Source organism: Pipistrellus hanaki (genome assembly GCF_964339955.1).
Source record: "Pipistrellus hanaki genome assembly, chromosome: 2".
NCBI lineage: Eukaryota > Metazoa > Chordata > Mammalia > Chiroptera > Vespertilionidae > Pipistrellus > Pipistrellus hanaki.
The window spans coordinates 197,963,715-197,976,586 of record NC_140504.1 but is presented as its reverse complement, the minus strand read 5'-3'; the positions used below and the strand labels follow the sequence as shown (position 1 = coordinate 197,976,586).

Here is a 12,872-nt window from a genome sequence, read left to right as displayed (position 1 = left end):
CGTGCGGGAGCCACAGGGAACAGGGGAATCTTGTCCCTGCACTTGGACGGAAAGTGAATCTGACAGCCTGCTTTTGGGAATAAAGACTTCCTGTCTGACTCAGCTAGCGCCCGCCTGACAAGCTGGTTTCCATGGAAACCCGAGTGGCCCTCTTCTAGACCCAAATGAGCACCATGGAGCAAATGAGGCAAAACACACTAATTGCACTTTTCCCATCATTTACTGAAACCATCAAAGCAGCCGCAGCGTCAGAAACGTCTGTGTCAGAATCCGAGGCGCTCCCGCCCAGCTCCTTTCCGGAGAGCCCACGGCCGTCACCCGGGAGCCGGATGTTGTGACAGGAGCCGCGACGGAGAGCCGCCGCCGCCCGCCCGCCGGGGTGCGCCGCTCCAGCGCCTCCGACAGGCAGCGCCCAGGGGGAGGGACACAGGACGGGGTGAGAAACAGAGATCAAACAGCTCCCATTCTGCCTGCCTGCCTCAGTTTCCCCACCTGTCAGAGCTCACCGCCCTGGCGGAGTTCCTGGGGGCCGGGCACCATGCTGGGCTTCGGGGGCTGCGGGGGACGGGCGGCCACTGCCCGGTCCCCAGAGGGCTCACACCCAGGGGGCACATCCAGCCAGGGAGGCCTTGGGAGACCAGGGTCCCAGAAAAGAGATGCAGCCCGACCCAAACACGGGGGCCCAGGCGGGCATAAGCAGGGGCGGCTCTCTAGCAGGTCCAGGGCAAGAGGCTCGGAGAGCTGGCAGTGCCGGCCTGGCTGAGAGGCCCTCGCTCTCCTCTGCGGGCAGCTCCGGGCCTGAGTGCCATCTGCAGGTCGGAGACGGGAGCGGGCGCTCAGGGAGGTGGCACCCTCCTCAGGCAGGGCTGTCTCCTCGCCCACTCTGCCCTCACGCCAGCGCGGGCTCCGTGCCACCGCTGGGACCCACAGAAAAGGTTCCTGTGAGGCAGAGCCGCCTGCCTGTCGGGCTGGGCCACTGGGCCCTGGCTCAGCGGGAGTGTCCGGCGCTCACTGTGGCCGGGCTGGCCGAGCCACCATGTCACAGTGCCCCCGGGGCTGCTGCCCTGGGCGCAGCCTCCTGCCCCGCCCTGAGCTCTGAGCCCAGCGCCGCGGGCAGCCTCAGCGAGGGGGGGCGGTGGGAGGAGGGCGAGGCCCAGGCAGCGCCTCCTCCAGAACGGGAGGGGCTCGGCTCTCCGATGCCTGGGTGCGGGCGCGGGGCGGGGGGCGGGGGGGGGGTGAGCAGCCGGGGATGGAGGGGCCGTGTTCTCGGCAGCAGCCGGGCTATAAAAAGCAGCCGGTGCCAGTTAGAACCACAGCCACGCTCCCCTGCAGCGCCCAGTGGGAGGATGAAAACGGTTTCCATGGTTACCACACCCAGGAAGAGAATATTCGGATCAAACCAGAGTCAAGGGTTGCCCTGTGAGCTCCAGCCTAAACCTCTTGGGGCAGCGGAGGGGGGAGAGCAAGAGGCACAGGGGAGAGGCAGCAGAGGGAGCGGAGGGCACTTGTGGTTGGCATGAGCTGCCAGAGGCAGAGCGGGCAGGGCTCCCCGCTCAGACCTGGGCTCGCTGCCCACACAGGCGGTGCCCTCTCCGGGCAGGGCACCTGCTCACTTTGCGGGGGTGCGAGGACCAGCCCCTCCCCCCGCACTGCCGTCACAGCCACACACACACACACACGCTCACCTGTGAGGATGTTCTCGGACATCACGTGCACCTGCACCTCCACCGAGTGCTTGGAGGTGTAGGTGATCTCGGCGCTGACGTGCGCCACCTCGCCGATGCACATGGGCGACAGGAAGTCCGTGCGCTCCACCCGGGCCAGCACGGCCACGCAGCGTTCCTGCAAGACCGGACCCCGTCAGCCCGCCGGAGCCCCACCCGAGATGCGCCCCAAACTGCCCCCAAATGCGACACAGGGAGGTGGAGACGCGCCCCGGACCCTCCGGAGATGGCGCCGTAACCGCATGGTGGAGCTGCGCCCGGCATTTCCTTTTCCCAGTTTTCCTACGAAACACGTGTCACTGGCCTGATGGCGGTGAGAGGACGCGCGTGCTGGGGTGGGAAACTCGGGAGCAGACAGGGAGCCGCTCCTCCCCACGGATGGCCGCTCCTATTTGGGGACCTTCCTGTCCTGCCTCTTCCCTGAGAACAGGGGTTCACTGGCTCCGGAGCCGGGACCCGTCCTGCAGCTTCCACCCTGAATGACTGTGTGAACCTAAACTGCACACTCACGCCCTGCTTCTCTCAACAGCGGGAAGGACCTGCCGGGGACACAGCTCCCAGCACCAGTTCTTTTACTGGAAGTGCTTTCATCTGGCAACCGGCAGCCCATCCTCATGCCCAAAGCTCAAGAGGAACCGAAGGCCCAGCCCCCGGACGCTCCGGTGACCACAGGGTCTACGCCCCCTCCCCCACAGGAAGCTCATCTCCTGGGACGAGGGGCTCCCTCGCTCTTCTCCAGGATTGCCTTTTCCCACTCGCCATGGCAGACAGAGCCCCTGGCTGGCTGGACCGGAACCCCACCCGTTAACTGTACGTAATTCAGTGCGGAGCATCCTTTGCCTGGTTTTCTGAGGTGGGGACCGCGTCCCGCGTGGGCGGACAGACACGGTGCCGTCCCCAGCACCGCTCAACAGCCGCAGCACCTGGCCTGGCCCTGCCCTGCATCACGATGCGAAGGACACCCTGCGTCGATCGAGGCCGGGGGTCCTCGTGGCCACTCAGCGCTGAGCGCCGGGCTCCCCACGGGAGAGCAGCCGCCCACCCACGAGCCGGCCAGCAGCACGGGTCTGACTGGGGGAGGGCGGGTCTGACTGGGGAGGGCGGGTCTGACTGGGGGAGGGCGGGTCTGACTGGGGGAGGGCGGGTCTGACTGGGGGACAGGGGGAGCCGGCCCGTCAGGCCCTGGCCCTGCGAGGCTGGAGGTGGAGGCCTGCATCAGGCCTCAGCAAGGCAGGGATCAGGATGACAGCAAAAGGGCCATGCCTGCTGTCCCCACTCCGCCCCCCCACACACACACACACAGCAGACACACACACACACAGCAGACACACACACACATACACGTACACACACATTCACACACAGACACAGACACACAACACACACAGACACAGACACAGACACACACACACACAGCAGCCCCTGGCAGCACAGCATGGCAAGGAACACAGGGAAGTAAGTTTGTGTGGCTACAGCACCACCCACTGGCGGAAGGCTGGAAAAGCAGCTCAGAGGCGCGGGCAGGAATGAGGCGCCAGCTTGCAGAGCTGCGGGCGGTTACCTGTGGCATGGATATGCCACACAGATGCCACACACATCAGTGTCTTTAGTGGGACCGCTGGCTTCTCGCACACGCACACGTGGGCCATGGACAGACCTGAGCTTGTCTCCAGCTACAAGGGCAGGGCCTTCCTCACAGCATCTGCGGAGCAGGCCCGGCGCTGGTGCGTGGACAGAGGAGGGAGGAGTCATGCCCTGGCCTGGTGTTGGTTGGAGGCAACGCCACACGGCGTGGCTGCTCTGAGGAGGGTGGTGTGGGGTGGGGTAGCTTCAGACAGGGGACGGTGAAGGCATAGGGTGGGCACCCGGCAGAGGGAGAGCAGGGCCCAGGCCGGGGCCTCTCTGGAGGCGTCGGGAGACTGAGCCCACACATCCAGAGCTGCCTGGTCTCTAGCAAAGGGCACTGGTGCTCGTCCCGGGACCAGAGCACCAGTGGGATGGCCCCTCTCAGCACAGACCCGTCCAGAGCACGCAGGCCGGCGCGGGCACCTGGGAGCCTCGGGCCTGCTGCTCCCAGTGGGAAGGCCACATAGACCTTAAGCCTGGTCATCTCCCACTAAAACACGAAGGTGGGCAGCCACTCGGGATCCCTCCACGCCTGTGACAGACCCTGGCCGTGGTGAGGTGAGGAGGCCTGACTGGGAGCGGCTGTTTCCGGGACCTGGCAGGCGGGCACATGCAGCGGGTGGAGCCCAGAGTGACCGACATGCCCGCGGGGAGGGAACCTGCCCCCGGGGAGGGCACATGCCCGCGGGGAGGGCACATGCCTGCGGGAAGGGAACAGGGGGCAGCAGAGGCTCCAGGCTCTGAGCCTGAACCTCGGCGGCCGCCTCCCAGAGGGAGACTGGAGCAGCAGCCTGGGTGGGCCTGGGGGTCTGTGGGCCCTCAAGGTCAAGGGGACAATGAAGCACCTGGGGGAGCCAGGCCTGGAGATGGAACCTCACACTGTGAAAGCCACAGGCTGGGTGAGACCACCAGGCGGTGTGAATGGGGGTCCCCGGTCCCACCCAGAGCCCAGCAAAGCCCCTCAGAGCCCAGCCCCAGCCTCTGCAGCTGCCCTGGGCTCACAGCCCCCCCTGAGCCTGGATGCAGCTCCCTCTCCTGGGACCCCAGCCCAGAGGCAGCACCAAGCCGACATGTCCAAGCTGTTCCCCTCACAGCCCAGCTCACTCCAGGGAAGTGGGGGAGGGGCCAGGGCTCAAGGCACGGGTTCGACCAACCACTGCCTCCCTCTGTGGCCTCCCTGTGCGTTCGTTCCTGCCCTGGGCAGTGGGGACAGTAAGGGCAGCTGTGTCTCGGCTCCGTGAGGCCCACACAGACAGCACTGACAGCGGCGTCACACTCTCCTCCTCATGCCTCAGTCCTGGGGCTCCTCCCCCAATTCCCAGCCTGTCCTGTCAGCCTGTCCTGGACCCTGAGTGTCTCCCTCGGAGGGTCTGCCAGGCACCTGGCCCCCATCCCAGCCTCAGCCCCCCAGGCTCAGGCTCAGGCTCAGGCTCTCCTCCCCATGGCCACCAGAGGGCGCGCTCTGAACGGGACAGATTGGCCCCAGAACTCCATGGGCACCAGGGTACATGCAAACTCCTAGCCAGGCAGGGAGCCTCCTTCCCCGCCCAGCCACTCCCATCACCCTGAGCCCAGGCCCCAGGCCATGTCCACACACACACACACACACACACACACACGGATCTGCCTCTTCCCAGCACAGTGGAGGCTACCTGGGCCAGGGGAGGGGCCCTCAGGCACACAGAGCCACACGCTTCCTGCTGGCCCCAAGGTGACGGCTGTGGTGCAAGACAGAGCGCCCCCACCCCCCGCCCCGCACCCCAGGGTGGCCTTTCCCACGCCGGCAGACTGCAGAGAAATGCCAGGCCCCACAGACCTGGGCGAGGCAGTCGTCCCTGCAATGAGGGCTCCCCTGTGGGCGCCTGGGGCTTCTCGGGCACCAGGGCTCAGCCAGGGCCGGGGAGGAACAGGCCAGGGGGTCTGATGTCCACAATAAACTGCCACCACGCGGCGTGGCTCTGAGGTCTGGGCTCCAGGAAGATTCTAGAAACCACGACTTCCAGAAAGGAGGGCAGGCCCTCAGCTCAGTCTCTGGTCCCCTCTCCGCCAGCTGAGCCCCACCCAACGGCATCCCAGGGGCCCTGCCTGGTGACCGGGCCGCAGCCTCCGGAAGCCCCAGGCCTGGGTGCGGGGGGGGGGGGGGGGGGGCTCCCACCACACTCCCCTCTGACCCCCAGTGGCAGCGCCCCCGTCCTGCCCGGCGGCCGCTCACCCCGTTCTGGCTGTTGCAGTGCCGGGTGCTGATGATGACGCCCGCCTCCTCAATCATCTTCAGGATGGTCCCGCCGTGCACGTTGCCGGCCACGTTGGCGTCGTCGGGCCGCATGATCCTGGGGGAGGGAGAGCAGGGAGAGGCCTCTGGGAGGGCGTCCTCTGAGCAATGACAGCCGCGGGGGGACAGCCCTCCACAGGGGGACAGCCCTCCACAGGGGACAGCCCTCCACAGGGGGACAGCCCTCCACAGGGGACAGCCCTCCACAGGGGGACAGCCCTCCACAGAGGGACAGCCCTCCACAGGGGACAGCCCTCCACAGGGGACAGCCCTCCACAGGGGACAGCCCTCCATAGGGGGACAGGCCCCCACAGGGGGACAGCCCTCCACAGGGGACAGCCCTCCACAGGGGACAGGCCTCCACAGGGGACAGCCCTCCACAGGGGGACAGGCCCCCACAGGGGGACAGCCCTCCACAGGGGACAGCCCTCCACAGGGGACAGGCCTCCACAGGGGACAGCCCTCCACAGGGGGACAGGCCCCCACAGGGGGACAGCCCTCCACAGGGGACAGCCCTCCACAGGGGACAGGCCTCCACAGGGGGACAGCCCTCCACAGGGGGACAGGCCTCCACAGGGGGACAGCCCTCCACAGGGGACAGGCCTCCACAGGGGGACAGCCCTCCACAGGGGGACAGGCCTCCACAGGGGGACAGCCCTCCACAGGGGGACAGCCCTCCACAGGGGGACAGGCCCCCACAGGGGCCGCCGCTCCCAGAGGAGGAAGAGAACTCAGGGGTGCTGACCTCATGGGCCAGGGAAGCGGCTGTGGGGTCCTGTTTCCATGGGAGAGAGGGGGCAGGGGGGCTGCCCCTGGAGCACTGACCAGGAAGGGGTGGTGGTGGGACCTTTGAAAAGGCAGCGAGATGTTGGCACGGCCCCTCCTAGTCCCCATCCCCCAGCAGAGCTGAAGGGGCACAGGACACAGGCTGCAACCCCTCCGAAGACAAACAGACCTGGGGCCACCACCAGGGGAAGCCCTGAGGAGCAGCTCTGAGAAGTGAGAATGCAGCGGGCGGACGCTGCCCACAGCTGCCCCGGTGCCCACGGGCCCGCCCTCACCTCCCCCGGAGGACGGCACACCCTGGCCGCGGCGGCCCAGGCAGGGAAGCTCCACGGAGCCTCCGAAACACCAACAACCATCGCTGGATGAGCGAGTAACACACGTGTACACACAATGGAACAGCCATGAAAGGAGATGCTGCTGTTTGCCACCACTCAGATGGGCCTGGAGGGCATGATGCTGAGTGAGGTAAGTCAGACCGAGAAGACAGACCCTGTGTGTCCTCACTCACATGGGAAACCTAAAACCTCTAAATCAAAGGTACAGAGAAGAGATTGGCAGTTGGGGGGCGGGTGGAAAATGGGTGAAGCATGCCCTCGTCTACCAATGGGAGCTCAAGTGGGCGCAGCCGGATGGAGGCTGGACCTGTCCATCAAAACTCCCCGTGCCCAGCTGTGCTCTGATGCCGTGATGCCAGGGCAGGGGTGTATCTGACAGATGTCTCCACCCATGATTAAACCAGGGATGTCTAAAGTCACTCTCTGCAAAGCAGGTCATGGTTCGATTCCAGTCAAGGGCACATGCCTGGTTTGCAGGCTTAACTCCCAGTAAGGACCATACAGGAAGCAGCCGATCAATGATTCTCTCCCATCATTGATGTTTCCAGCTCTCTCCCCCTCTCCTTTCCTCTCTGAAATCAATCTACATATATAAAAGGCTAATATGCAAATTGTCCCCTAGGGAGTTCAACTGGGAGACTGGGAATTCGATCGCTCGCTCTGAAGTAGCAGGGGGCGGCGCAGAATGGAGGAAGGCCCCGGCCAGCAGCCGGAAGGCCCCAAAGAGCCCTGATTGCCGCCTGGTCTAGGGGCCCTATCTGTGTATGCATTTCACACCGGGCCTCTAGCATATATTAAAAAGGACAGGCATATAGACCAATGGAGCAGAACAGAGACCCTAGAAATGGGCCCACACTATTACAGTCAATTAATATTTGACAAAGGAGGCAAGAACCTACAATGAAGTAAAGACAGAGTCTCTTCAACAAACGGTGCTGGGAAAACGGGACAGACACATACAAAAAGATGAAAACAGACACCAGGCATACCGGAGGATCCAAGATGGCTGCTCGGGTATACACCTAGCCGCAGCAGCTCACAACAATTTCAAGGGAATACAACTAAAATGTAGAGTGGACATTGCCCAGAGCTACAGGTAGTCGACTGACTGAAAACTCTACAATAGGAAGGAGGGAGAAAACCAGAAGGAAAATCAGAGGAGCTGAAAAAAAGCCTAAGGTACGGAGACATGCGGCGCGCTCGCACGCACGCGCGCGTGGAGAGGTCGCAGCCGGAGAGGAGGAGAGGGCTGGGTGCTGCCCGGCGTTCCCTAGCAGGAAGGAAATAGAACCCCCAGCCTGGGCTGAACCCCAGAACCGGCAGCGCTGAGCCCCAAGTTATGGGCCAGACCCTGGGGACCCAGGCTCCGGCAGGGGGAGACAATCCCGGGGGACGGCGAAAGGCGGGGCCCCCGGAGTCGCGCGCACATGGCGCACATAGAACTGAATGTTGACTCTGATGCTGGATTACCCTAGCAGGAAGAAACAAAGCCTCCGGCGGCGGCTCTGAGCCTCAGTCCAGACCGCCCCGAACTCCAGGTCTGGGCCAGTCCCTGGGGACCCAGGCTCGGGCAGGGGGAGACGGAGCTGTGAGGTGGAGTCCTGGGAGCGCGGCGAAAGGCCGAGCCCCCGGAGTCGCGCACACTGTGCGCAGAGGACAGTCTGTTGACTCTGATCCTGGACTCCCCTAGTGGGAGGGAGAAAGAAAGCTCCAGACTGGAGGAACGCGACGTGGAGCAGGAGCCCCTGCCGGACACCGGCCAGCCGGGCGCCAGCAAGGAGCCGGGCGACGGGGCCCCCAGGGGGGGGGGTGCCCCTGAGCCTTTGACTGCTGAGCTCGGGCCACGGAGCCAAGGAGAGGGGCTGCTTCCTGGGCGGCACCGACCCCGGCAACAGGCTGGAGCAGCGCGGGAGCTCGCGGAGAACAAAGGGGTGCCACAGGCCAACCTGCTGAGCTCCCAGGACAAGGAGGAAGAAACCAAAGAAGTTCTCAATGTGAAGAAATCAAGTGAGAGCAAATGATAGTAAAATTACTTAAGAAAGAATACAAAGAAGATCTTGAAAAATCAAAGACTAAGTCAGAACTCAACGCACCAGCCAACATTGCAACATAAATGCGTTTTTGTTTTTTTTTTAAAAAAAGAAAAAAAAAAAGAGAAAAAAGGGACAGAATGTTGGAACAGTGGCGACCAGGCCTAGAGTGGCCAGGCACAAGGCAGTGGCAGCTGGGCCCGGAGCAGCAGTGGCCAGGCCCCAGAGCAGCGGCAGCCAGAACAAGAGCATCAACGGCCAGCACTGGAGCAGCCAGACCTGGGGCAGTGGCAGCCAGGCCTGAGGCAGAGGCGGCCAAGCCCAGGGTGGCCAGTCCAGGAACACCCAGACACGGAGTGGCCGGGCCCGGAGAAGCCGGGCCCAGAGCAGCCGGGTTGGGAGCAGCCAGGCCCAGAACAGCAGTAGCCAAGCACGGAGCATCCAGGCTGGGAGCGGCCAGGCTCGGAGCAGCCGGGTCAGGTGCGGCCAGGCCCGGAGCAGCGGCTGCCAGGCTGGGAGCGGCCAGGCCCGGAGCAGCCGGGTCTGGTGCGGCCAGGCCAGGAGCAGCGGCTGCCAGGCTGGGAGCGGCCAGGCCCGGAGCAGCAGCTGCCAGGCTGGGAGCGGCCAGGCCCGGAGCAGCCGGGTCTGGTGCAGCCAGGCCAGGAGCAGTGGCTGCCAGGCTGGGAGCGGCCAGGCCTGGAGCAGCGGCTGCCAGGCTGGGAGCGGCCAGGCCCGGAGCAGCCGGGTCTGGTGCGGCCAGGCCCGGAGCAGTGGCTGCCAGGCTGGGAGCGGCCAGGCCCGGAGAAGCGGCTGCCAGGCTGGGAGCGGCCAGGCCCGGAGCAGCCGGGTCTGGTGCGGCCAGGCCCGGAGCAGCGGCTGCCAGGCTGGGAGCGGCCAGGCCCGGAGCAGCCGGGTCTGGTGCGGCCAGGCCAGGAGCAGCGGCTGCCAGGCTGGGAGCGGCCAGGCCCGGAGCAGCCGGGTCTGGTGCGGCCAGGCCCGGAGCAGTGGCGGCCAGGCTGGGAGCGGCCAGGCCCGGAGCAGCAGCTGCCAGGCTGGGAGCGGCCAGACCCGGAGCAGCCGGGTTGGGTGCGGCCAGGCCCGGAGCAGCGGCTGCCAGGCTGGGAACGGCCAGGCCCGGAGCAGCAGCTGATAGGCTGGGAGCGGCCAGGCCCGGAGCGGCAGGGACTGGAGCAACCGGGCCCAGAGCAGCCAGGTTGGGTGCGGCCAGGCCTGTAGCAGCAACAGCCAAGTCCAGAGCAACTAGGTCGGGAGTGGCAGTGACCAGACCCGGAGCAGCTGGTTGTGGAACGAACCAGAGCAACAGAGGCCAGGCCCGGAGCAGCCAGGCCTGAAACAGCTCGCTCCTTGCCTGTCCCTGCCCACGGCTGCCTCTCAGACATGGCTGGAAACTTTTGCGGGAACTTGAGGGTCTGCTGAATCAAGTGATGAAGGCTTAGATCTGGATGTGTTGAGTTAGTATAGCGCTGGGGTGTTGATCTGTGAGTGCCTTGGGTGGGCCTGGATGAGGCTGGTTGACCTATTTGGAAATGTCTTTTGTGTGAAGTGTATCATTGGGCATGTGGAGGTATTATTGATATGAGAAAATGCTAAGTAACTGATTTACTATCTGAAAAGGGATTTACTATCGGGGAAAGGGAGGGAGGAAGAGACTGAACATAAACTGTGCACCTATGGATGAGGGCAATGGGGGATGGGGAGGGGGCAGAGGGTGGGGTGGGAACCTGGTGGAGGGGGGAAGAAATGAGGAACCTTTGTAATAATATGAACAATAAAGATTGATTTAAAAAAAAAAAAAGAAAAAAAGAAAAGAAAACAGACACCAACTTACACAAGAATAAACTCAAAATGGATAAAAGTTGATATATGTTGTCAGCTAGGTTCAAATAAACTCATTACATTTTACTAAAAAAAATAAAAAAGAATAAAAAATAAAAAAGAATAAGCCATGAAACCATAAGAATCCTAGAATAAAACACAGGGGTAAAATCACAGATATGTCACATAGGAGAATTTTTGCTAATATATCTCCTAGGGCAAGAGAAAAAAAATAAACAATAAACAAATGGATGACAACAAAACACAAGGCTTCCGCCCAGCAAAAGCACCACCCCCACAATGAAAAGGGAGCCCACAGTGTGGAAGGACATATTCCAATGACAGACTGATGAGGGGTTAATTTCCACAACATATAACATACTCATGCCACTCAACAATAGGACAAACACTCTGATAAAAATGGGCAGAGGACCTGCACAGACACTTCTCCAAAGAGGATATTCAAATGGCCAAGAGACATATACAAAAATGCTCAAAGTCACTATTCATCAGAGAGATGCAAATTAAGACGACAATGAGGGATCACTCACACCTGTCAGAATGTCTACCCTCAACCAACGACAGTGCTGGCGAGGATGTGGAGAAAGGGGACTCTCGTGCACTGCTGGTGGGAATGCAGACAGGTGCAGCCACTGTGGAGAACAGTATGGCGTTTCCTCAAGTTAAAAATGGAACTTCCTTTTAACCCAGCGATCCCACTTCTGGGATATATCCTAAAACCCCGAAACTCCAGTCAGAAAGGATATGTGCACCCCTGTGCTCACAGCAGTGTTGTTCACAATAGCCAGGCTCTGGAACAGCCTGAGCGGGTAAAAGCCGTGGGACATTTGCGCCACGGAACACTGCACAGCTGTCAACAAGAGGGATCTCTTACCCTGGGGACAGCATAGAGGGACCTGGAGACTATTGTGCTGAGTGAAACAAGCCAGTCAGAGAAAGACAAATACCTATCATTTCACTTATATGTAGAATCTAATGAACAAAATAAATTGACCAATAAAGTAAGACCCAAAGCCTGGAGACATGGAACAGACTGACATACCTCAATGTGGAGGTGGGGGCATGAGGAGAGACAAACTTATATACTTACCAGGGGCCCGGTGCCTGAAATTCGTGCACAAAGGGGTGTCCCTCAGCCGGGCCTGCACCCTCTCCAATCCAGGATCCCTAGGGCAATCCAGGACCACTGGTTCCTAACCACCTGCCTACCTGCCTGCCTGATCACCCCTAACCGCCTCTGCTTGCCAGCCTGATAGCCCCTAACAGCTCCCCTGCTAGTCTCATCACCCCCTAACTGAGTCTCAGGCCACTGGGCAGGCGCCATTCCTGGCTTGCCTGAGCCTTGGGCCAGCCCTGGGCAGCTGGGCAGCCACAATCCACAGCTTGCCTGAGCTCGCAGCCACCATCCCTGGCTTCCATGAGCTTCGGGCCAGCCCTGGGCAGTGGCAGCTGCCATCTGCAGCTTTGTCCGAAGGATGTCCGGAAGGTCTCCGGTCTAGTTAGCATATCACCCTTTTATTTATAAATATGCACAGCCCATGGGCTCGGGCAATAGGGTGGTGAAAACCGGGGAGTGGGTAGGGGCTGGGCGAAGGGAGGCAAAGGGGGAAATGGCAGACATCTATAATACTGTTAGCAATAAAATATATATATTGAATAAACAAATAAAACAAAACTATTACTAAAAAAAGAAGAGGGGAATTTGGACCCACAGGGAGAGGCCCATGACAATGGAGGAGACTCGGGCAGTGTGTCTGAGGAGGAACGGGCGTTGCCAGCCAGCCCTGCCAGCGCCTGGATTGGGGGCTCAGGGCCCCCAGATGAGAGCATGCATTCTACTGTTTTACCATATGTTACCTGTCTGCAGCCGTGTTATGACACCCCCAAATTCACACAGCCTGTCCCCTCTGCACCCCTGTTCCACCCCAGAAGGCAGCAGCCTTGGTGGCCGCTGCGCAGAGGCTGACCCCTGCCCGCCCCTCGCAGCTCCCTGGGCGCGGGCCAGCATCTGCTCTGACTGGGAAATGTCAGCGCTAAAATTAACACGGCTGTGAGCGCCATGGCAACGGGCGCCGGCCTGTTTATCCACAGCGAAGCAAAGCATCCATCTGTCACAGGAGGGCAGCAGCACAGCCCGCCCAGCGGGTGCATCTCAGCTTCCCGGCACCCCAAGCCGCGGCCCGGGCCCTGAAGGCCAGCCGGGCCCCAGGGCACAGCTCCCAGGACCCCCCGCCCCCCGATG

General features: G+C 62.1%; 1 protein-coding gene across 4 annotated transcripts in view; it reads right to left on the bottom strand.

The window, feature by feature from the left end:
- Positions 1 to 12,872, bottom strand: part of ACOT7 (acyl-CoA thioesterase 7) — a 60,923-nt gene that overhangs the window by 26,470 nt on the left and 21,581 nt on the right. For all 4 annotated transcript variants that reach the window (XR_014794300.1, XR_014794301.1, XM_084875832.1 and 1 more), the window contains exons 2-3: positions 5,563 to 5,680; positions 1,686 to 1,842 (exon numbers count right to left, since the gene is read on the bottom strand). Coding sequence is in view for 2 of the 4 variants with exons in the window: in XM_084875832.1 (XP_084731958.1) it covers positions 1,686 to 1,842; positions 5,563 to 5,680 (275 nt within the window). In the remaining 2 variants the exon portion in view is untranslated. The remainder of the gene's footprint in view (positions 1 to 1,685; positions 1,843 to 5,562; positions 5,681 to 12,872) is intronic.